Below are 22,603 nucleotides of genomic sequence, written 5' to 3'. Positions count from 1 at the left end.
TCATCAAGCATATGTGTATATGCACAACACTCGAAGACTTTGAAGTGGGATATGATTGGCCGAGAGCGAAAGAATGCCATGTACGGGGCCTTTTGAGGAAGAGCCGCAGTCGGTCAGACACCGGTTGAGGATGTACACTGCAATGTTAGTAGCCTCAACCCAAAGGCGCTCACGGAGCTCTGTTGCGAACAACATAGAGCATGCCATTTTCATAATTGTCCAGTTTTGACGCTCTATGACTTCATTCTGAGAGGGGGAGTTGGTAGAGGTGAGTTTGTGAGAGATACTATGCTGTTGTAGAAACTTAGAAAACTCGTGGGAGATGAACTCACCACTGCTTACTCCTCATGCAACCAACACTATGACCCGTCTAGTTATGAACCAACAACACCCAAGCAGAGAAATATGTGAAAGCATCGGACTTATTCTTGAGGAGGAAGTACACCCACATGTATCTCGAATGATCATCCATTATCAAAAAGAAGTACAGCGCGCCATTCAATGTAGCAATGGATGTGGGCCCACAAAGATTAATGTGAATCAATCTAAGAGGCGTCTCAGCTCTATGTGTAGATTAAGGAGGAAATGGGATATGGTGTTGCTTCTTGAGCATCTACAAACATCTCAAGCTAGCTTCAGGCGAGGAAGGCCCTCAACCATCTCATGGCAAGACAACTCATAAAGAGAGTCATATCCAAGATGCCCTAGGCAGAAATGCCAAAGACGCTCGTTGTTCGTAGGCTCCCAAGATGTGGCTAATGCTTGGAAGCTATGGAACACGGAGTCCTCGGCTGTCGGCTCGGTAAGAAAATGGGTCATGTGGTATAGGCCATTAGGTTGTGCCTCACCGCGAGCAATCACCAGTTTGAGAGTTAAGGACCTTGATTGTGGTCGCTGTAAAGAAAATTGCTCACCCCAACTGGCAAAGCTGCTTAGATAACAAGTTTACCAAAGCTGAGGGACATGGTATACATTGTCCAACGACGCTAGATCCGAACCCTTGTCAGTGGTAGAATTGACGCAACCTTGAGCTTGGATCTTGACCGAGGAGTTGTTTCCTACGTGGTCCTGCGTGGCTGCAGGGGCTTGGGTACAAAATATGTTCTCTATAGGAGTCATGTGATGTGTAGCTTCACTGTCTACAATTCAAATAGGTGCTGATGTACTTATCTTCAGCAATACACCAACTGCAATACACGGCTGAATGCTTTCAGCCAATAGCAAGGTTTCTGAATTGTAATAGCAAGTACACACTCTTGTACTTCCAAAGTGTCCAAGAAGCAAATGTTTAGCTGCAAATTTCAGTCTCAAGTATTGATTAAAGCATGTGCACGAATCAAATCTGATACATTTGCATTAAGGATAGCTCCCACTTTAGTAGTACATCACCAAAATTCCCAAATGCAATGACCCAAATGCTGTATTTACCACTGTTTCACTGTATAATGAGTATTCAGCAATGCATGTACCAAGAGAAGCTGCCCTTTTTCAACATTTGAAGCATCCAAAACTCTAAAGACTCCCACTCAACAGTGAATCTGCTGCAAATTTCACTGTCCAGTCTCAAAACGACTCAAAAATACATTACCAATGTGAAAAGTCCCAAAATTTCTGCAGTGAATCTGCTCCAATTGCATAAATACATCATCCCGATCATCAAGTGCGGGCTAATGTTGCAGAAATTTCACGATTTCTGCAAAAGCCCCAAATTTCGGGGTCCAACAGTGCACAATTTCCAAGAAATTGGCTCATCCAAGCAAATATTTCACTTTATGGTCCAGAGGTCACTACAATATGTGTCAGGCACCAAATTTGGGAAAAGCCCCAAATTTTAACACACAGATTTGCACAGATTTGCACACTGTGCTTGTATGTGTGAACATCCGGTATAAGGGGGAAAATAAGACGAAGTAAATCAAAGAAAAGTAGGCGGTTGACCTTCTGTCTATGTTCGTTGTTTGTGCGACCGAAAAGCCCTGTCGCCCGTCATGTGGAAGCCCTTCCGTTCTCGTCATGGAGCGGTCGTCGTGCAGTCCCGTCGTGTAGCAGCGTCACCTCCAGGACCGTCGGGTAGCAACCTCGTGCAACAGCCGCCTGTCGATCAGTAACGTCGTGCAGTAGCCCTGTCTCCCGTCACGTGGAAGCCTTCCGTTCCCGTCATGCAGCGGTCGTCGTGCAGTCCCGTCGCGCAGCAGCGTCACCTCCAGCACCATCGGGTAGTAACCTCGTGCAACGGCCGCCTGTCGATCAGTAACGTCGTGCAGTAGTCGCCTGTCGATCAATAATGTTGTGCAACAGCCACCTGTCAGTCGTCGGTTCGTCTGATGCCGTCTGACGCCCATTATGTCTGCACGTTACGCCCAACCAGTCACTCGACCTGATGCTTGCTCGTCTACTCCTCAACAGCTTGCGTGACCCATATGCTCTGATACCAGTTTGTAGAGTCAAAGCGAAAGCAGATAGAGAGAGCTGTGAGTTGAGAGCAGACACGGTGATCGAGGAGTTCAATGACACAGAGCTGAAGAGTGTTTGACAGTGATAAGAGTGAGAGTGAGTCGTCGGATAGGTGTGTACGAGTGTGGTACACACAAAGAATAAAAGTGTATTTATACTTAGGGTACGGTACACTTACACCCGTTAGGGTGAGTTCACATGATATATACACGGGAGAGCGCGTAAAGGGCCTTTACACCCAACAATGCAGAAAGCTTATTGAGAAAGCTTCTTCTTCATCTTTTGTGCTTAATGTAATCCAAGAGTTTGAGTACGAAAGTAATGAGTACAAAGCAGCTCCATATTTGTGTCCCCAAGATAATACTTCTTGCAGAGCAGAGATCCAAGCAATGAATTGGACTCATCTTGCCTTGACAGGATTGATAGAGAAAATGGAATCACTCCAGTAAATATCAGATCAACTTCTTGTGCTTTGCCAACAGATTCAAAAATCTACTACAACAAGGTCAGCTCTAATTTTGTCTGCAAATGCTACTTCTTCACTTGTTCCTACGACCACTGCTGTAACAAATTGGTCAAGCTTCTCAAACAAGAGATTACAGAAGGGATGGACATCCCATTTCTCTTTCCCTTTTTCAGGCACATTAAATGTGCATCAGATTTCTTTTTCCCCAAAAGGTAAAGAAAAAATGATAATACCTACAGGAGAAGGAACCTCCAGATCTGCCAACACTCCTCCAGTTACTCCTCCCATACCAGACCAAGATCTCTATTGCTACGAAGATCTTGATTTAACTAAAGATGACTATGCAGATGACCTACTCCAAGAAATACAGCACATATATTTTTTCCCATGTCTTCTGAAATGCAAGATAAACCTACTGGTTCTTGGCTATATCAAAAACCACTCCAACCTAGACACATTGCTACAGAACTATCTGAATATATGGAATTTATGTTTCTAGACTGGTCTGAAAAAGACTATCAGGTTGCTTTTGATGTTCTTGATGAACATGATTATGATAAAATCCGCAGAAAAAGAGAAGAAAACAAAGTGCTTGATCAAATGCCACTCTGTATTGATCCAGAGAACAACCATAAAGATGAATTCACCAAGCATGTAGAAGGAAGACTTGATTCAAGATTTATGGGAGAAAGTATAGAGCAACATCCGCCACATGTTCCTCCAACAGAGCTCCTAGCTTGGTACCAAGATTTCTTCCAAAGGAATGCAGCATATACCCTCTCTTCATCAGATGAGGATGGAGATAGTGTGATTGAAGAGGCATTTGTCCCCATCAATCCACACAGACTATAGACTTCCCCTACATCAGTGCTTCGTGCCCAAATGAATGCACATTGTGTAAGTAAAAAGTCTTCTAGAATAGCTCCTGTTAATATGTCTGTTCCAGTGAATGCTACATCCTTTGCTTCTACCTCCAAACCCTCCTATAACAGTTTCTACAAAAAGATAGGAGTTTCAGAAAAAGTAAGCTCTTTTCCAATATGGTCCATTGATGGAAAGCCACTTGAGGAGATTAAGCTCTTAATTTACATGATGTATGCCTACGTCGGTGAGAAGATGGTAGAAAAACCACAAACTAGTAGAATTGATATTCTCAATGCCATGATCCATGGCTTTTTAGGTGGTTTGAAACAATGGTGGGTTTCCATACACCCACAAGTAAAAATGTCTCTAGTTCAGCATGCCGACCTTGTACAAATAATCTTTGCGTTACTACTAGGAGAATTAGTAGGTAACAAACTTGACGATGTACTAGAAGCTAGAGAAGCTTTTTTCAAGTCAAAGCTATGTGACCCAAGGATGTACAAAGAGTACTTAATCTGCATGAGAGACCTGTTATATGAAGGACTCGGTGCACATGATAACTCTATGAAAGAGTACTTGGTATGCTCCTTTCCCGAGCCAATTCCATTCTATTGCAAGCAGAAAATGAAGAATGAGAATAGGGACTTCACCGATAGTGTCGGTCAAATCATACAGACCATCGAGCAACCTATCAAGGAAGTGTGTCACCATCAGAAGATGACACAACTCAATTAGAAGTTTCCCCAATCTATGTGCAAGACTGCTTCTAAGTTTGATGCTGATTTCGGCTATGAAAAATGTAGTTGTGATACTACCTACAGAGGTGGTCATAATAGCCATCGGCATGGGCACTCTTCACGCCATTGCAGAAATTATTCCAACTCGAGGTCTTACTTCAACAGGCAAGACTATGGACACAGGTCTTCCCGGCACTCAAGAAATTCACATAGAGATAGAAAAGGAAAATCTTATCATAAAACTGATAAGAACAAAGACCAAAAAGGGCAAAGAACAAGCCAACTCTGCAAGAGTAAATATGCACTATTATGGTACTGATTCTTTTGAAGGGTATTCCTCTGACATTGAAAGCTGTTATTGATTGATAGTTATGACAGTGAAAATGCTTCTGACAATGAAGAAGGATCTACTTCATCCACTACCAGCAATACTTCGTGGTATACTGCAGAGACAACTTCCAGTGAATCTTCAGATGAAGATACAACATCAGATATTACAGAAGATTCAGATAATGATATTATTCATTCCTCCAACTTTCAACCGGTCAATGCTCATGAGGTACACTTCCCAGGAAAGAGAGATTCATTCATAAGTTTTGCTTCTACTTCTTATTTTAACTCCAGAAATGATTTTTCAAGAAAATGAAAAGGGAAACAGGTTAAGGAAAGTTCAACAGAATCATCTGATTCTGATACCTCAGCAACTTCCTCTTCAAAGTTCAAAAAGCATAAAAACAAAATCAGGCAAGAATTCTTCTCCAACCCTTATGACTTGCCAAAGCCCGGTACCCTTGGACTAGAGACGAAGGGACAAGCAAATATGTTTGTGCCCCACAAATTGGAAAATCTTCATCAACCAAGGACTGCATCCCAGCTGTTACAATCACTTTCTTCTGTAACTTGAGAAACATAGCAAGCTGGTAATGACATGGTAAATGCTTTCCTCCTAATGCAGCAAGAGTTGCATTCATTATGCAAAATACATAGAAGGCTCTTGATAAGTCAAAAAGAGATAGCTCAAGGCACTACAACTATATTGCAAGAGCTCAATTCTTCTACAAACATCCCAACAACTCCTGTTAATCAAGTGAGACTTGCACAACCAAGAATTCACAAAGTGAATGCTCTCGACACTGGTGGCCCAATTCCAATGGTTTGTGTGCAGTTAAGAAATATGCCTCAATTCTCACTTTTTGTTGATGCTCTTTTGGATACAAGATCCAGTTTGACAATAGCGCCATATGAACTCTTTCCTAAGAGTTGCATAAAGGCTACTACAACAATTATAGTGGAATTATCCAACAACAAGAAGATTATACTCATCCATGTCACGCAAGCTTACCTTCAACTTGGTGCAGTAAAAGTTCCTATTGCATTTTAGTTAATGAGGCAAATGAGGTATGACCTCCTAGTTGGAACTGATATCCTCCAGCACCTAGTATCTTACACATTTTGGTCCGATCACTTCTCTATTTTCTATAAAGGAAAAAAGGTGGACCTGCCCCTTCTTCCTAAGATTGGTAGAACCATCTATTCAATTAGTGAAGCACCAACTTCATCGAAGAATGCTGCTAGATCTCACTGGCTAAAAGAAGAAATGCAAAAATATGAAAAAGAAATTCAAAAGATACAGGCACATCTCACATCATTCATGCATGATGATCCATTGGTATACAGAGAGAAAAGAGACAGGTATGCCATTTCTCTCCCAATCCATCCCAGTGCTATCCTGACAAAGGCAGTACACTCAGGAATGAAGGATGAAGACTTGGAATTGTGTAGAGAAGAGATAAAGACTCTTCTAGAAAAATGACTGATTGAGCTGACAAACTCTCCATGGGCTTGTGAGGCGTTTTATGTCAACAAGCACTCAGAGTAGAAGAGAGGTAAAAAGAGGATGGTGATTAATTACAAATCATTGAACAAGTTTCTGATTGGACATGGTCATCTAATCCCTCTCAAGGATTTGCTATTAAAAAGATTAAAGAAGGCAAATGTCTTTAGTAAGTTTGACTTAAAATCTGGTTTTCGGCAACTTCCAATCAAAGTTGAAGACCGATACAAAACAGCCTTTTGTGTGCCACAAGGTCACTATCAGTGGACTATCCTATCCTTTGGGATCAAAATAGCCCCCACTAAGTTTTAAGAATGGACAGATCTCATATTTGGCAAGTTTCCTTTCTGCTTGACATACATTGATGATATCCTAGTCTTCTCTGAAACAGTGCAGGATCATTTGGATCATCTCTCCCAGTTTGGAAAGGCCATTGAAGATGCAAGAATGGTTTTGTCCCCGACAAAATCTATAATGTTCCAAACCTCAGTGGAGTTTTTAGGTATAGAAATTAATCAAGGACAAATTAAACTGTAGGAGCATGTGCTCACAAAAATCCTTAATATGCCAGACACTTTGACCAGTGTAAAGCAACTTCAACAGTTTTTAGGTTGCTTGAATTGGATTAATTCCTCAACTCCTAATATTACCAATTATTCCAAGGATTTATATCCTCTTCTCCGAAAGGACAATTTCCATTGGCAATCCATCCATACACTGGCAATACAAAATGTTAAAAATATTATTAAGCATCTTCCTCCTTTACGACTGCCAATTGGCCTTCCGCTAATCTTGTATATAGATGGCTCGGACTCGGGGTGGGGAGCATGCTAATGTGAAGAAGAATCTTCAGTACTATACACTTGCAGATATGCTTCATGCATATTCTCCAGCACGCAATAAAACTGTCCTTCCTATTAGCGGGAGATCTTGGCCATGATAAAAGCAATCAAGGCCTTTAGATTCTTCATCGAATTTGTTCCTTTTATCATCCGTACTGATTTAAAGCATGTTTCGGGATACTTGACTAAGAAAGCTCCCAATGAAATTGGGAATAAAAGACTTTTAAGATGGTCACTTTTCTTTGATGCTTTGGATGTCACTTTCGAACATGTGCCAGGCATCCAGAATATTGTGGTAGACCTCTTATCCCGAAAGCCACCTTGACACCTCAAAAGATAAAGCTTTGTACAATATTTCTTTTTGATTGTATATTATCTTTTGATTGTTCCCGCCAAAAGGCATCAAATTGCTCACATCAGCCCGCACTACAGAGATACCTTCTTATCTCTTAACGCGGAAAGTCTTGTAACTCCAACCCAAGCCTATAAATACTCCTCATTGTATCATTCTTGATTATCGAATAGATCAAATACAACAAGTGCAATAGCTTAGAGAGCATTTCATCTCCAAGTACTGATCTTCTTTGCAAACCTTCACAAGTCTTCTCACTTGTCTCACACTCTGTACTGTGCAATCTCTCAATTCCACTCTATCCACTCTGTGTCTCATTTTGTGTCTTGTGTTCTTTGTCTTGTATTCGTCCTTCCGCTGCGTTCACCCTGTGTGGAACTCCATGGTAGTCCAATGTCTGTCCAACCATGTCGGGAGCTTGTGAAGCAAGCTGTGAGGCCCACTCCGACTCGTTCCTCGATGGATTTAGCTCGGATGTGAGAAGTGGTGCGGAAGTAGTGTTCGAAGTTATCTGCCCTTTTGTTGTTTTTACTTCTTGTGTAGAGCTTTCAGATCAAGGCCTAGGTTTCTCTCAGAGAACTCGGCTCTGATACCATGTGAAGAAATACCCTAACACAGAAACACAAATAACACCGTACGACAAAGTACAGATTAACAGATGAACATAGTTAGGGTTAGGGTAACTCATAGACAATGAACTCAGAGAATGAATGAAATGATATGACTATTGAATATACAATGCTCATGCAACAAACACACTATGTAGTGAATGAATATTGTACCTCAAACTCCTATATCTCAAGGATCAGGGTAGGGGTAATGAGCCGGAGAGAGTGTCGTACTTTGGACTGATCTTGAATTGCAGCAAGGCAGTCTTCGGATGTTGAACACCAGCAAACGCAGCCAAGGAAGGCTGGATTTGATGGAGACAGCAGTGCAGGAGAGAGAAAGACTAAAAACGCAGGTGAGGAGAGAGAGAGACTAAAAATGCAGGCTGTAGGAGAGAGAAAGACTAAAAACGCAAGAAAAACCAGCAGCAGTTGTCAGCATGCTGAAATCAGTTCGGAACACTGTGTGGTAGGTTGGAAATAGGCGCCAGACTATTGTAGTTAGCAATGGTTTGCTTGGACCGCGATGTTTGCGCGTCCTCGGTGTGGGTAGCAAGTTGAAATACTTGAAATTTGCAAAAACGAGATTAAGGCTGAATGGGGGGCAACATACCTATTTACAGAAAGTTTGGGCCCTCCCAAGTGGGTTTGTGCTTATGGGATACAAACACTCTCTAGGAACGCATTTCTTTTTAAATAAACAAGGTTTCTTCCTTAATTAAGCATGTCTTGGGGCTGTTTAAGTGAAGCTAATGCATTTTTAGGTCAACATACCTTTCCTTGGTGAGGGGGAGTTCCTTACATAGACATGTGCATTGTAGGTACCGGAGGCTACTTAGTCTCCCTTGCAATAGGATGAGCCTATTCAGATTTCTCTTTGGTATAGGCAACTCATGCAAGATTCAGGTGTTTCTCACTTTTTTGCTTCTTCTACAAGTCCATGCAGAGTAGCTCGCTTACAGGCCTAGTGGAATAGTTCACACTGTGTAAACTATGCTCTTATGTCACAAATTCTTCATGATAGAGAGCTTACCACAGTTGAGAAGGCTCTTGCACAAGATATTTGGTGTTAGGCTATGCAAGAGGAGCTCGATTCTATTGAGTGAAATTAAACTTGGGAGCTAGTTCCATGTCCATGGAAGCGGAAGGTGATCGGTGTGAAGTGGGCCTATAAGACCAAGTACCTTAGAGATAGTTCCTTGGACAAGCACAAAGCTAGGCTTGTTGCCAAGGGTTTTGGTTAGAGGGTAGTTTTGGACTATTTTGAGACTGTTGCACCTACGGCTCGAATGTCTACTATTCGAGTTCTCTTAGCTCACTGTTGGCCCATTTATTAGATGGATGTCAACATTGCCTTCTTGAATGGTGACCTTGAGGAGGAGATTTATGTTTCATAGCCTTGTGGTTTTCTTGTGCAGCGAAAGGAGGACCATGTCTATAAATTGCAGAAGGCCCTCTATGGTCTGAAGCAGGCTTCTCGAACTTGGTACCGAAGGATTGATTGATTCTTTATATAGAGTGGCTTCCGTCGATCAGCTCATGACCCAACCTATACTATAAGGTCGAGGGTGATAGGCATGCTTTGATCACACTATATGTGGATGATCTTATCATCACAGGGAGCTATGCTCAGGAGGTTGATCAGACTTCGGAGATTTTGAGACAGGAGTTTGACATGATAGAGCTTGGGATTCTATGGCCGAGTGCCAGCATGTTTCATGCCCCATGGACCTGGAGTCCAAGATTTTGGCAGCAAGAGATCCCTTTACAGACACCACGCATTACAAGTGTCTTGTTGGCTCCCTCATCTAGCTTATTCACACTCGGTAGGATATTTCTTTTATGGTGGCTTTGTTGTCTTCTTTCATGAAGACTCCCACTCAAGAGCATTGGAGAGCGGCTTTGCGTGTTCTTTATTATTTACAGGGGACTTAATTTTATGAGATCATGTATGGACAGGGGGTTACTCTTTTTGGTTGGAGTGACTGGGTAGGTGATGTGGATTCGAGACGGTCCACTACAAGTCATGACTTCTCCCTTGGATCGGGAGCTATGGAGGAATAAGAAGCAGTCTACTATGGCCCTTTCTTCTATAGAGGTAGAGTATTGTGCATTATGTTCTACAGCTATGAAGGCGGTTTGGCTTCGCCGCATGTTTGTGGAGATTAGCTTTCCCCATCTTGAACCTATGGAGCTGCGTGTGGACAAGTAGAGCACTCTAGCTTTGGCGAAGAACCGTGTTTCATGCTCGCACGAAGCACATTGAGGTTTAGTATCACCATGTTGGATAGCGGATCGTGGATTTCGAGTTCGTGGTGGCCTACTGTCCCTTGGCGGACAACTGTGTGCAATGAACCTATGGAGTTGCGTGCGGACAAGCAGAGCACTCTAGCTTTGGTGAAGAACCTTGTGTTTCATGCTTGCATAAAGCACATTGAGGTTCAATATCACCGTGTTGGAGAGCGGATCGTGGATTTCGAGTTAGTGGTGGCCTACTGTCCCTTGGCGGACAACCGCGCCCAATGAAGCGCGCGTTGCTTACCTACGTAAGCAACTAGAAGACATTCGCATGGAAGGAGGAGTTCGTATGGATATCTATCTCACTTGCATCAAAGATCTTATTGAGTAATTATTAAATATTGACGAAGAAGTTTCAGATAATCAGCTTGTTTCAATCACTCTTAATGGTCTACGGGAGTCATATCAAGGTTTTGCTACCACTTTGCAGTTGGTAACTATGGGTAACCAAGTTATCTATAGCTTCGACCAGCTTGTGTCTCTTTCGTTATAGGAAGATGAAAGCTGTGTCAACTGCAATGTTACCATGGCGATTGGAGCAAGCCTTATCCATCATTATGAAAAAGGTCAAAATTGAGTGAGGCACAAGCATACTGGTCCAAAACCAGTAAATACCTATGCTGGTTGTTCATCTTCGTCAAATAATTCCTCCAAGATACCTTCTTATGTTGGTTCATTATCTTCAAATCCCTCCAAAGGTACGTCTAACACACCAAAGAGGTGTAATTACTGTCGAAAGACGGAGCACGACATCACTGAATGTTGTAAATGCATTGCATCAGAGAAGAAAAAGGAGGAGACCGGTCTTGTTGTCACCAATGAGATTACCAACCTTGACAAGCACAAGGAATATACTTTCTTCATCGGATGTTGGTATAATTTTTCTATACATGATGCTTGTTGTCTTATTATTGATGTAGCTTCTACTTGGTATTTTGACAATGGTGCTTCTAAGCACATCACTTCGTGTTGAAAATTCTGATGATTGTAGCCTGCTTCCGTTGAGTAGAAAACATGATATTGATGAAAAGATTTTCCCCTCTTACAATCTATTTTCTAAGATCAAACTTGAGTGTGTATCTAGGAATCGTAACTGTTCTTATTGGAGCGTGGATCTATGAATCATAACTGTTCTTTTGAACAACCCTTATCTGATTGGTACAATTCTACCTGGCAGAGTTCTTTCTATCATCAAGTCTTGTCCTTCACTGATTGGTATAACTCTTACCCAACAGAATTATTGTTTCTATTGACTATTGCTTTGCACAACTATCATTTTAGGACTGCCATTAGTAACTCCACATCCATAGGCGGTTTTGAAAGTGCTAATGTTGAGAGTAGCTTACTCAACAAGGAGGTGAATAGAAAAAACAATGTAAAATTAAAGAGCTTCAGTGTATTTTGTAGTGAGAGAAATGTCAAATGCCAGGGGGAACTCTTATGAGAGAGGTAAATCAAGAAGCAAGTCACGTAGCAAGAATAATGTAGAATGCTACTTCTGTAATAAGAAGGGATACATAAATTAGGATTGCTTCAAATGGAAGAACAAGTAAAAATGCAAGAAAGCAAATGAGGATGATGACAAAGAGAAAAACAAGGTAAAGATTAGTGCATATGGCAATGATGATGGTGATGCTTTGTTTGTATCCTCTTTTGGTGATGCATTCTTGGTTGCCACAGATAATGGTATGCCTTAGAATTGGCTTATGGATTCTGGAGCATCATTTTGTGTTACTCCACATAGGGAGTGGTTCTCTACTTATGATGTTGGAAAAAGAGGATGCGTTCATCTTAGGTACAACTATGCATGTAAGATTGTTGGCATACAGAATAACTTGAAGATCGTGGATATAGAGTGATTTTTGGTAATCATGTGTGGACGATTTGCAAGGGATCTCTTGTTGTGGCCAAAGGGCCCAAATATGATACTTTTTATTCTTTGTATGTTTCTAGTGTTAAAGACCATGTTGTAGCTGTCTCACTGAATAGCCATTTGTTTCTTTATGGCATCGTTGTTTGGAATATATGTTAGTCACTAGAATAAAAGCTTTGTGCCGTTTGCCATTTGAACTTTCTTGTTTGTCTAAATTTTCCTAATCTTGGCTTCTATGAGCATTCTTTCTTTGGAAAGTAAACTAAAATGTCCCATAAGAAAGGTAGTGGGAGTAGAAGATTAGAATGTCTTGATTTGATTCATTGTGATTTGTGTGAGCCAATGCCATTGAAGATATGCTAGGGTTTGCAAAAAGAAAATATAGAATATACAAACACGGCTAAAACACAATAAAACTCAAAGTGTAACAAAATAAAGACAAAAGGCAAAGCTTAAAACTCAAGACACAAAAACACAAACACAAACACAAGGAGAGAGAACTTGAAAGTGAATGAATTAATGCTGTAAATGAATGGGAAAACCTAAACCTATAAAATGCATAAGTGCAGAGTTATCCAATAGCTAGTGGTTCTTGTGTGAGCGGGCTGAGGGAGGGGTCGATGTGTGTCGTCTACTAAAGATGGATCCTGAGTGCAGTAACCACCAGTCGAAGCAGAGGTTGATGAAGAAAAGTGCTGAAAACATGTAACCGATCTTTTGTGGACGCAAACACAAATCAGGCTGATGTTGAAAATGGTAGGGTAGTAGGTGGAAATCAAAATGCAACAATCTTTGGGGTTGGAATTGATAAATGTAACAATGTAACTACTTGAAGATGATGGCAGTTGATCACAAGCAGTTGTGGGAGGTTGGGTGACAATTGTAGACTCTGTACTAGTAGTTGTTGGGGAGTGGAGAGCTAGTGGAAGAGAGCTGATGATCGATACATGCGAGAGAAGGATGGATTGAACGGTGGGTAGCTTGTCTATTTATAGATGCAAAAGGATCTTCCCAAATTAGGGTTTTGCTTATGGGACACAGAAACTCTCTAGGACCATGGTCCGTTTAATGAAACTTTTGGTAATTTATATGTTTTGGGGCCATTTTAAAGAGGTACCCAGTTTGTAATATATTTTTAGCTCAACACCCCCTCTTAAGTCCAAAATTGGAACAAAGAAGGGACTAGAAGAAAAGCTTGGGCCCATTTTTATCCAAAGGTGCCCCACTCCAAAGCAGCCAGGGCATCAGACAAAGGGTACATGTCGACTGCCTAGTGGCCTACCAAGACCATAAGAGGCAATGGTTATCTTACCGAGAGAGCCTCATAACTGATGGACATCCTGAGCATAGAGGTTTTGGATGCAGGTTTTCCCAGCACAATATAGTGGCGGATTATGCTCGTTCGTGCAAGTATGTGGTGTAAAGAAAACTGCTAGGTTTTGCATCGAGGAAACAGAGTGTACGACCATGACAGAAACACAAAGAGACAGACACAGACACAAAAACCAAAACTCAAACCCTAAAGGCAAAACTCAAAAACTCAAACACAAACATTAGAAGGAAGAGAAGAACACAACTCTGAAGTGAATGAATACTGCAAATGAATGTAAGAGTGTACAGATACTCAAGGGCAGAGTAGTGTGTCGGAGAGTGACGTCCATCGGAAACGGATCCCAAGTGCTGTGACCACTAGTCAGAGTGATGGAGTGAGAGAAACACGAAATGTTGATCACCAGAGTGTGAGGAGACTGAGGCGATTGCAGAGGATGATGCCTGATGATGTGAGTGAAGCAGCAAAACGTAGCAGTAGAATGCCGCAATAGAATGTCGCAGTAAAACGCAATAGTAAAACGCCGTAGTAAAACGTGGCAGTAGAACGCGGCAGTAAAATGCGGCAGTAGAACGAGGTGATGGCAGCGGTCGCGAAGGCTGGACCGCCACGTGGTGGGAGACTGATGGCTGAGATCTGCACATTGTCAAAAGATGACGTACCAGCGAGACAGTAGGGTTTGCGGGGAGGAACACAGAGTGAACTCGGCAAACATGGAGAAGAGAAGAGAAGAGAGAAGAAACTCTGATGAATGGAATGATGAAGTTCCGAACCATAGAGTGAATGTGATACAAGGGAACAAGGATGCCGTAGCACAAGGAAGATGATGAAGACAGCCATGAACCACGAACCGCAATGTCCTCCTGAAGGGGTGTGAGGGCAGTGGAGAGGCTGGAGAGAAGAGGTGACAGACTGAATGAATCAGCCGTGAGGAATGAATGAGAGAGTGGCCTATAAATAGGCATAGTCAGTCTAGGATAGCGCCCCTTTTTGGGACTGCAAACCCTAAACGTAAAACGCAGAAACGCAAAAACGCAAACTGTGGGTGAAGGGTTTCTCAACACACAAGGGTGAGAAACCTATACGAGAGGGATGAGGCTGAATGGGGGCAACCTGTTTATTTATAGATGTTGAAGGGTGTCTCAAAGAATTACGGTTTTTGGGGGACCATTGGAACTCTCTTGCATTGCTCTCCGTTTTAGGGTTTTTCATTAATTAAGTGTGTTTTGGTGCTATTTAAGAATGCTAATCAGCTGAAAAGCGTATTTTAGCTCAATACCCCCTCTCAGGCCCAAGAGCCGAAATGTTAGGCAAGCCACTTTGATTTTTACTTTCCCCAAGGTGTCCCACCCCAAAGTAGCTAAGGCATCGGACAAAGGCTGCACGTCGACTGCCTAGTGGCCTACCCAGATTACAGAGGCGACGGTTATCTTACCAAGGAAGTCTAAGTAGTCACCCCAGAGAGGACAGGGCATAGGACAAAGGGTGCATGTTGGTTGCCCAATGGCCTACCAAGCCCTACAAAGGCGGATGGAACCACAGTGAAGTGTTAAAAAGAAAAAAAGAAAAAAAGTGAGAGGTAAAGTTTATGGGAAGCGGCCGATTGAGTAATAGTGACCCAGAAGACTGGAGTAGGGAGGGTACACCCAACACATCACATAACAGTATAAGCTTACCCATCCACTCGAGGGTGTCGATAATGAGGAAAAAGAGGTGATGAGGTATCCATGTGATGAAGGAGTATGGTGGTGTGGTGACAACAGCCGCCGGTGGAAACAACTTAGGATCCACTCAAGTGGTACTTTGCACAATGAGATGCAAAGTATGCTACATGCTAAAGAATGCTCATGTAGCAGGTGCCACTTAGACAGTGTCCCTTCTGGGAAAATTGTTCACTTGCCCAAGCGCCCTAGTACAAAGATGATAAAATCATGCAATGCAAAGGGGAAAGGTACAATAGGGGGGGAGAAGCTGATGTCGAAGACAAAGTGCTGAAGCCTGTAGAATACCAAGAAGGGTACAAACCCCCTCTCAACCTAGATGTAGATGCCGAAGAAGGAAGAGGAGCCTGATTGCGGTCTTTGTGTGGTGCAGAGAACCATAAGGAATGAAAGAGGATGAAGTGGATGAAGCACCCCGCTGTAAGAGCAAGGTAGAAGTCACCGCCATGATAGCATCAAGAGAGATGCTGCACGATCTGCCTCAAGAGGGGAAACCTCCATTCTAGAAGAAGAGCACGCATTTCTAGGAGGATGAAACCATGAAAGGAACGGTGCGCATCCCCACGTCTCTAGCCCAAGTAGGACCAAAGCAATCTGCAAGTTAGCCCTATACTGAAAGACAAGACCCTGCAAAAGAGATGAGAATCTGCAAACACAGAGGTCAGTGGTGAGATGCTCCAAAGCAAAACATAACGGAGAGAAAATCTAATTGAAAAGACAATGCAACGAATGTGTATGTGTGTGAGTAAATACAGTGGAAGACTGAATAATGGAAAAGCTAAGGACAATGAATCATGTGGGCCCAACTCTAAGAGTGCGAAAAATGGATGCTAGATTGACCTAGGGTATCCTAAAGGACCTAGAGACATGCTAGTCTAAGAAGGTGTCTACCATCGCGTACGTCCAGTAGCAAGGCTTTGCCAAGGGAACGCCTGACGAGGTGGAGAGGAAGGTAAGATGGATGCATGAAGTGCAACGTGATCGGAACCTGCAGACCAATTAGCTAGTCCCTCAGGGGTAGTGAAAGAGACTGTTTGCTGAGGCTGTGCTTGGGCCATATGTCCAACAGCAACAATAGGTACTGAAGGAGCAGATGAAGCAGGAAGGTGTAGCCCCACTGGATTGTGCAGTTGCGGCGGTCTACGGAGGCTTTTTAGGTGGAAGACCTTGGGCCTTGGAGCAACACTCCTCGTCGACATGGCCTGCTTTCTGGGAGTGTGTGCAAAACTAGTTTTTCTTAGGGAGTTGCTACCAAATAGGTCTAGATTATTTGGTTCCATCTGAGGAAGAGGAGTTTCTCTTTGATTGGCTTGCCTTCGCATCTTGCGAGTTCTTGCCATTGGTGGTTTTCCCTCTTGAAGAAGAGGCAACCAACTCCCTTTGCTCTAAATAAGGTTGTGATGAGGATTTCTTGTGGACTTGATTATGCAGCCTCACGTAATGCAAGAATTGGCCTTCTAACTTGTAGAAGGTTGGCAATCGAGATTGTGAGATGATGTGCTGAATGAATTGAAGTATTTTTCGGGCAACTTATTCAAGAAGAACGTAACTTGATTGTCGTTTGACTTTGGAGAGCCAGTAGTGGCGAACTTGGCGAGTAACCGTTGATATTCAGCCAACTTGACTTTCAGATCATCCCCTTCCTTAATAGAGAACTCTTGAAGCTCAAAGTCGAGATTTATGGGCGGAGTACGATCTCGGTCCACATAGCGGTCGAGAAGGTGACTCCAATGCTTTGACGTGAGCGAGAAGTGATGTAATTGAGAATGAAACTTAGGAAACAATCACTATATCAGCTCAACATTGGCTGTGGCATTGCAGGCTCTCCATTGACGGATGTAGTCAGGGTAAGCTAGTTGAGGGTCTGGCATAGGCTCTAGACCAATGACAAGGTCCCAAAGACCCTGAGACTCAAGCACTTGTTGCATAAAATTCGACCAAGTGATGAAATTTGACCTGTTAAAATGAGTCTTATCTGTGAAAGGCATTCTTGGCTGTTGCAACAGGAGTGGTAGTGCTCCGAGATGGGTAGTGTGAAAAAGTGTAATGGGGGTAAGATGGGGGAGTGGAGTGCACTTGGGAATGGGCCCCAGAGTGCCCACCAAGCATGCGGATAGTGTGCAAGGTGGATCCATAGGTAGGGATGGACTGACTAGGTATGGGCATGGTAGCCACATGAGTGACCCAAGGAGGTGGAATGGGAACACGTGGAGTAGCAGATGGGAATCCCTACGTAGGTGTAACCCAAGGAGAGAGTGAAGACGCACCATAAGCGGAGGATGGAAACCCCTGCGTCTGAGTGGTCATGTGAGATGTGAAGCGGGGGATAGTGAGGGGGATGCCCATCACAGTCGTCCCAGGTGATATGGGTGTACTCATTTGCTGAAAGGTAAGAGGCACTGTGTTAAAGGGTGGCATTCCCCTAACGAAGTACCATGGTGCAAAGAGGTAGAGAATGGGGTAGAGAAGGAGAAGGTGCTAGGAGCGGAGATGGAAGATCCAACCCCTAGTGTGTGTGAAGCGGATGTGGAGTGTAATCCGAGATTTTGGAAAGATGATGGGAGGTGATCAAGGTGTGGTATAGAAGAGGGTGGGGTGGGAGGGAAGTGAGAAGTGTGTGTTACATGCTCAGATGAAACAAAAGCTGTAGATGTATTTGAATTCCGTCTGGTTTGAGAATCCCCTCTATTGAAGTTCACATACGCAAAGCCATTCGGATCTTGTACCTCAAAAGAAGGAATAGGCAAGGGTTTTGATTCATGCAACTCAAAAGGGTTGTACAAACCTGACATTGGACCTGGCTGAGATGATGAAGATGGATCGCCAGACTCTCCAAATGCCATATGTCCTCCATGATCGCAGAGGTGGCCAGCCTCACCAACCGGTCCGAATGTGGTAGCAAAGCTTGCAGGAGGGGTGTAAACATTATTGTACTTGTTGCGATAGTACTCCTCAAAGTCCTCTATCATGTTAGTGAAATCTGGAATAGGAGTACAAAAAGAAGGTGAAGGTGAAAGTGGAGTGTCGTCCTTCTCACCGAGTCAATAATGCCGTCTCAGGGCCTCCAGTGATGGAGAAGCCTGATAGGATATCATAGGAACTGGAGAAGGTGTCTGGGACATTGTGATTCGGTTACGAGTCTTATTGTGTGCCTCGCACAAAACTAGCTCTCCACAATATCCATAGGATACTCTTTACAAGAGCACTGGCTCTGATACCATGTGAAGAAAACTGCTAGGGTTTGCATTGAGGAAACGCAATGTACAACCACAACAGAAACACAAAGAGATAGACATAGACACAGAAAGCAAAACTCAAAACTCAAACACGTGAATATGAAGTTAGTTGCAATAGGTTACTGGAGGCATCAAACACAAACAAAAGAAGGGAGAGAAGAACACAACTCTGAAGTGAATGAATACTGCAAATGAATGTAAGAGTGTACAGATATTCAAGGGCAGAGTAGTGTGTCGGAGAGTGACGTCCACTTGAAACGAATCCCAAGTGCTGTGACCACTAGTCGGAGTGATGGAGTGGGAGAAACACCAAATGCTGATCACCAGTATGTAAGGAGACTGAGGCGATTGCAGAGGATGATGCTTGATGTGGGCGAAGCAGCAAAACGTAGCAGTAGAATGCCACAATAAAACGCGGTAGTAAAACGCAGCAGTAGAATGCGGCAGTAAAACGCTGCAGTAGAACGAGGTGATGGCAGCAGTTGTGAAGGTTGGACCGCCACGTGGTGGGAGATTGATGGCTGAGATCTGCACACAAGGGTGAGAAATCTACATGGGAGGGATGAGGCTGAATGGGGGCAGCTTGTCTATTTATAGATGTTGAAGGGTGTCCCAAAGAATTAGGGCTTTTGGGGGACCACTAAAACTCTCTCGGACCGCTCCCTGTTTTAGGGTTTTTTATTAATTAAGTGTGTTTTGGGGCTGTTTAAGAATGCTAATCAGCTGAAAAGTGTGTTTTAGCTCAACATGTGGAGGTAATGCTGTACCCAAATCTGAACTGTCAAATGTTTGAAGGACCCTAGCCCAGTTTGTATGCTTTGATTACATGTATGTTATTGGCTGCAGACTGCCAGAAAATAACAGGACTGACCACATTAAAATATGGTCAAGTTACTTATTTATAATGGCTGGCTGTAGACTGCCAGAAAAGAACAGGACTGACCACATTAAAATACGGTCAAGTTACTTATTTATAATCGTAACGATTTGGCTGCAGTATGTAGCATGCATGCCATGGGCAGCTCTTCTATCCAAGGGTGGCACTAATATGCTTGCGTTGACTCTAGATCATTGCTCTTGAACAAGTATCTGGCCAATTAGTTACATATGGAGAAGCTCTCCTATTAAAGGACAACACCAGCTTTTGCAGACCGAACTGCTTCAGCTGAAGATGTAATTGCTCCTCGCACATTTACCAGACAAATTGGCTACAAATAATGCCGACTTTGGCCATCTCACTGCATATCACTGCTGAAACCTTGTTCCAAAATTCAGACTGTTCAGTGTTAACCAATGAGTATAAACAAGTCCTGCTGATCTTTTACATTTTTGAGAATTTTTCACTCATTGTGAATATTTTAATTGCAGCGGATCCTGGCTACTCGCCCTCGGGTTACTTCAGAGTCTGTTAGTGATGCATGGGATATGCCAGAAGGTACATTTGGGGCTGCTTATGCAAAATTTATGGGTACCAGAAATTTCTCCCCCGATGACCGCCCTGCAGTTCGATTTATGGACTCTGAGGACCTTGCTTATGTTGCAACTCGAGCTCGAGAAGTTCATGATTTTTGGCATGTTCTGTTCAACCTGTCTACCAATGTGATTGGAGAGTCAGCACTTAAGATTGTTGAATTCCAACAGACATACCTTCCCATGTGTTTCCTTTCTGTTGTGGGGGGAACAATCCGGCTGAAAGAACCCAACAGATTGATCTTACTGCAGGATTATTTGCCTTGGGCTTTGAAGGCAGGGAGAGCAGCCTCTGATCTCATGTGTATATATTATGAAGAGCATTTTCATGAAGATTTGACTGAAGTGCGGAAGAAGTGGGGCATTCTTCCAGCTCCTCGGTTGCACGAGCTGAAGAGAAAACACTCAAATTCAAAGTCTACAAGCTCATCGTAGGTCTCATATCTTCCAAATCACGTGTATCCTGGCCACTTTTTTTGCGGCAAGGTGAAAGTTTTTCATCATTCTGCAAGAGGATAAGGTGCAGTTCCTGTAGACTTTGGACAAGCGTTCTTTTGTTGTGCACTCTACCCAATGAGATTGTAATTTGAAGGCTCTCTGAGACCTTTTACCCTTCTTCAAATCAAAACTGTGCTGGCAAGCCATACGACACAAATATAATAAGCACACATATCCAAGAATGTGTAAACACGCTTCCCTACCTACCCCCCTTCATCTGGCTATCCCCCCTTATCCTGCCTTGATCCCTCCATCCTGGCTCAAGGTCCTCCATGAACTGCAACGGATTGGTGCAAAGAGCAAGATGAACCTTGCCTCTGTCAAGTATTGTTAGTTCCATCTCAATGTATGCCCACATCTCAGGGAAGGAGCTTTGATCTGGATAGTACAAGTCTTTTCAAGACCTGACTTTTTGTTGACACTGCTGTGGATTCATATCAAGCTTAAAATTATTCGATAAGCAGGCTTAACAACCAGGTATGCTTTTATTCTGGTCAGTTGTGAAACATGCTTCATGAATTGACCATTTTCTCTTTGGTGGTGAAGGTTTCATTCATGGATGGTTATCCTTGTAGAAGATTATTGAGGCTAACGAGGTATGACATGTCTTGTGTGATGGTGGTATTGAATTCTGGGCCCCTTAAGAGTATGCAATTGGCTGTTGGAAAAAAAAACCCCCGATGTCATTGATTAGTTCCCAATCTTTTCATCAATGTCATTGGAGCACAATAATAGGCTTAGTTTCACCAAGGTCATTCCCAAAAAAAGGATAAAAGGAGCACAAATCGCTTGCATGGTTTAGCACTTCGCCTTTTGGTTAGATGCACAATTGCAAAGCTTCATATCTACCTTTATGGTGACCATGTTGCTGGACTACATGCATGTATTTATAGTAGTCTTGCAAATAAAGAATGTTTTAGAGCTACGCATAGTTTGGATAGTTCGCCCAGTCTTTGTTTTTCATGGATAGACTTTTTGTCAATCTCGCATGCAATGAGTTGGTGTTCCTATGTATACAACATTGCTTGGTATACTTTTGCTCTCTTGGAATTGTCTTTCCAACCTACACGGCTAGTTGTTGCATTATATTTGTCAATGTGGCACACACAACACTGTGTTCTTATCCATGCCATATTTTTACTACCTCAAAACATAAGTTGCTTGCCCTTGGAACCTCTCTTTTCAACTTATACATGGACGTTTACAACTTGTTTGATTGTAAGTGATGTGGTTTCTTGTGAAAAGCTTCAAGAGATTCTCTTGATGTTGATACTTCTTTTGCTAAGAATTGGACATGCTCCATAGTTCAATTTTGCAACCAATGCAATGATTAATTGAAAGATCAAAATCGATTAGACTTACACCTATAGAAACATAGCGTACTCAACTACACAAGTGCCATATATAATGTGTGTGAGAAGCATGCGATTGTGTACATGTTGTAAATTTGGATTCTAGGAGCATGGGATACTTTCGAGAAAAGAGAAGAGAGGAATTTATGGTTGGAGCCCTTGCTATGGTCTATATGTTTCTTTGGGATGCACGATTGGATGTATAGGCACCTGCCTTAGGATGGTTTGATATCATTATGATCTAGGACATTTGATGTGTCCTAGATGTTTCATATTGATAAGTTACAACTAGGGATTCTACTTTCAATTGACCTAGGTGGGATAATGATTACTTAATGTAGTTTATAAATGGAGGATGAGATATGGAGCCTAACACACATGGCTCATGAGAACATTAAAAAGATAGACATGATGAGAGAGAGAGAGAGAGAGAGAGAGAGAGAGAGAGAGAGAGGTATCAAGATAGTACCAAGAAAGAAAAGTACAAAGTGCATGTAACTTCACTATCAAAGACATGTAACAAGCGAAGAAATTGCTTTGTAGCTACAAGTGAAGCATCCTAGTATGAATTGTTAAGTTCAACTACTTGCATATAAATTTATGCCATCTTCTAAAATATTTTACTATGTAGCGAATGTAGAATTCATTATATATATTTTTCACTCATT

General features: G+C 42.6%; 1 protein-coding gene across 1 annotated transcript in view; it reads left to right on the top strand.

The window, feature by feature from the left end:
• The window catches only part of LOC148019957 (coenzyme Q biosynthesis Coq4 family protein / ubiquinone biosynthesis Coq4 family protein), a 30,933-nt gene extending 9,274 nt beyond the window's left edge, over nt 1-21,659 (top strand). Inside the window, exon 2 of the mRNA XM_087700177.1 lies at nt 19,984-21,659. Within this exon, the coding sequence (XP_087556303.1) occupies nt 19,984-20,520 (537 nt within the window). The 3' untranslated portion in view covers nt 20,521-21,659. The remainder of the gene's footprint in view (nt 1-19,983) is intronic.
• The last annotated feature ends 944 nt before the right edge of the window (nt 21,660-22,603 follow it).

The sequence above is a fragment of the Lygodium microphyllum genome, chromosome 19 (genome assembly GCF_053477565.2).
Source record: "Lygodium microphyllum isolate KBCC chromosome 19, Lygodium_microphyllum_v1.1.10, whole genome shotgun sequence".
NCBI classification, from domain to species: domain Eukaryota; kingdom Viridiplantae; phylum Streptophyta; class Polypodiopsida; order Schizaeales; family Lygodiaceae; genus Lygodium; species Lygodium microphyllum.
This window is presented reverse-complemented; position numbering and strand designations above follow the sequence as displayed.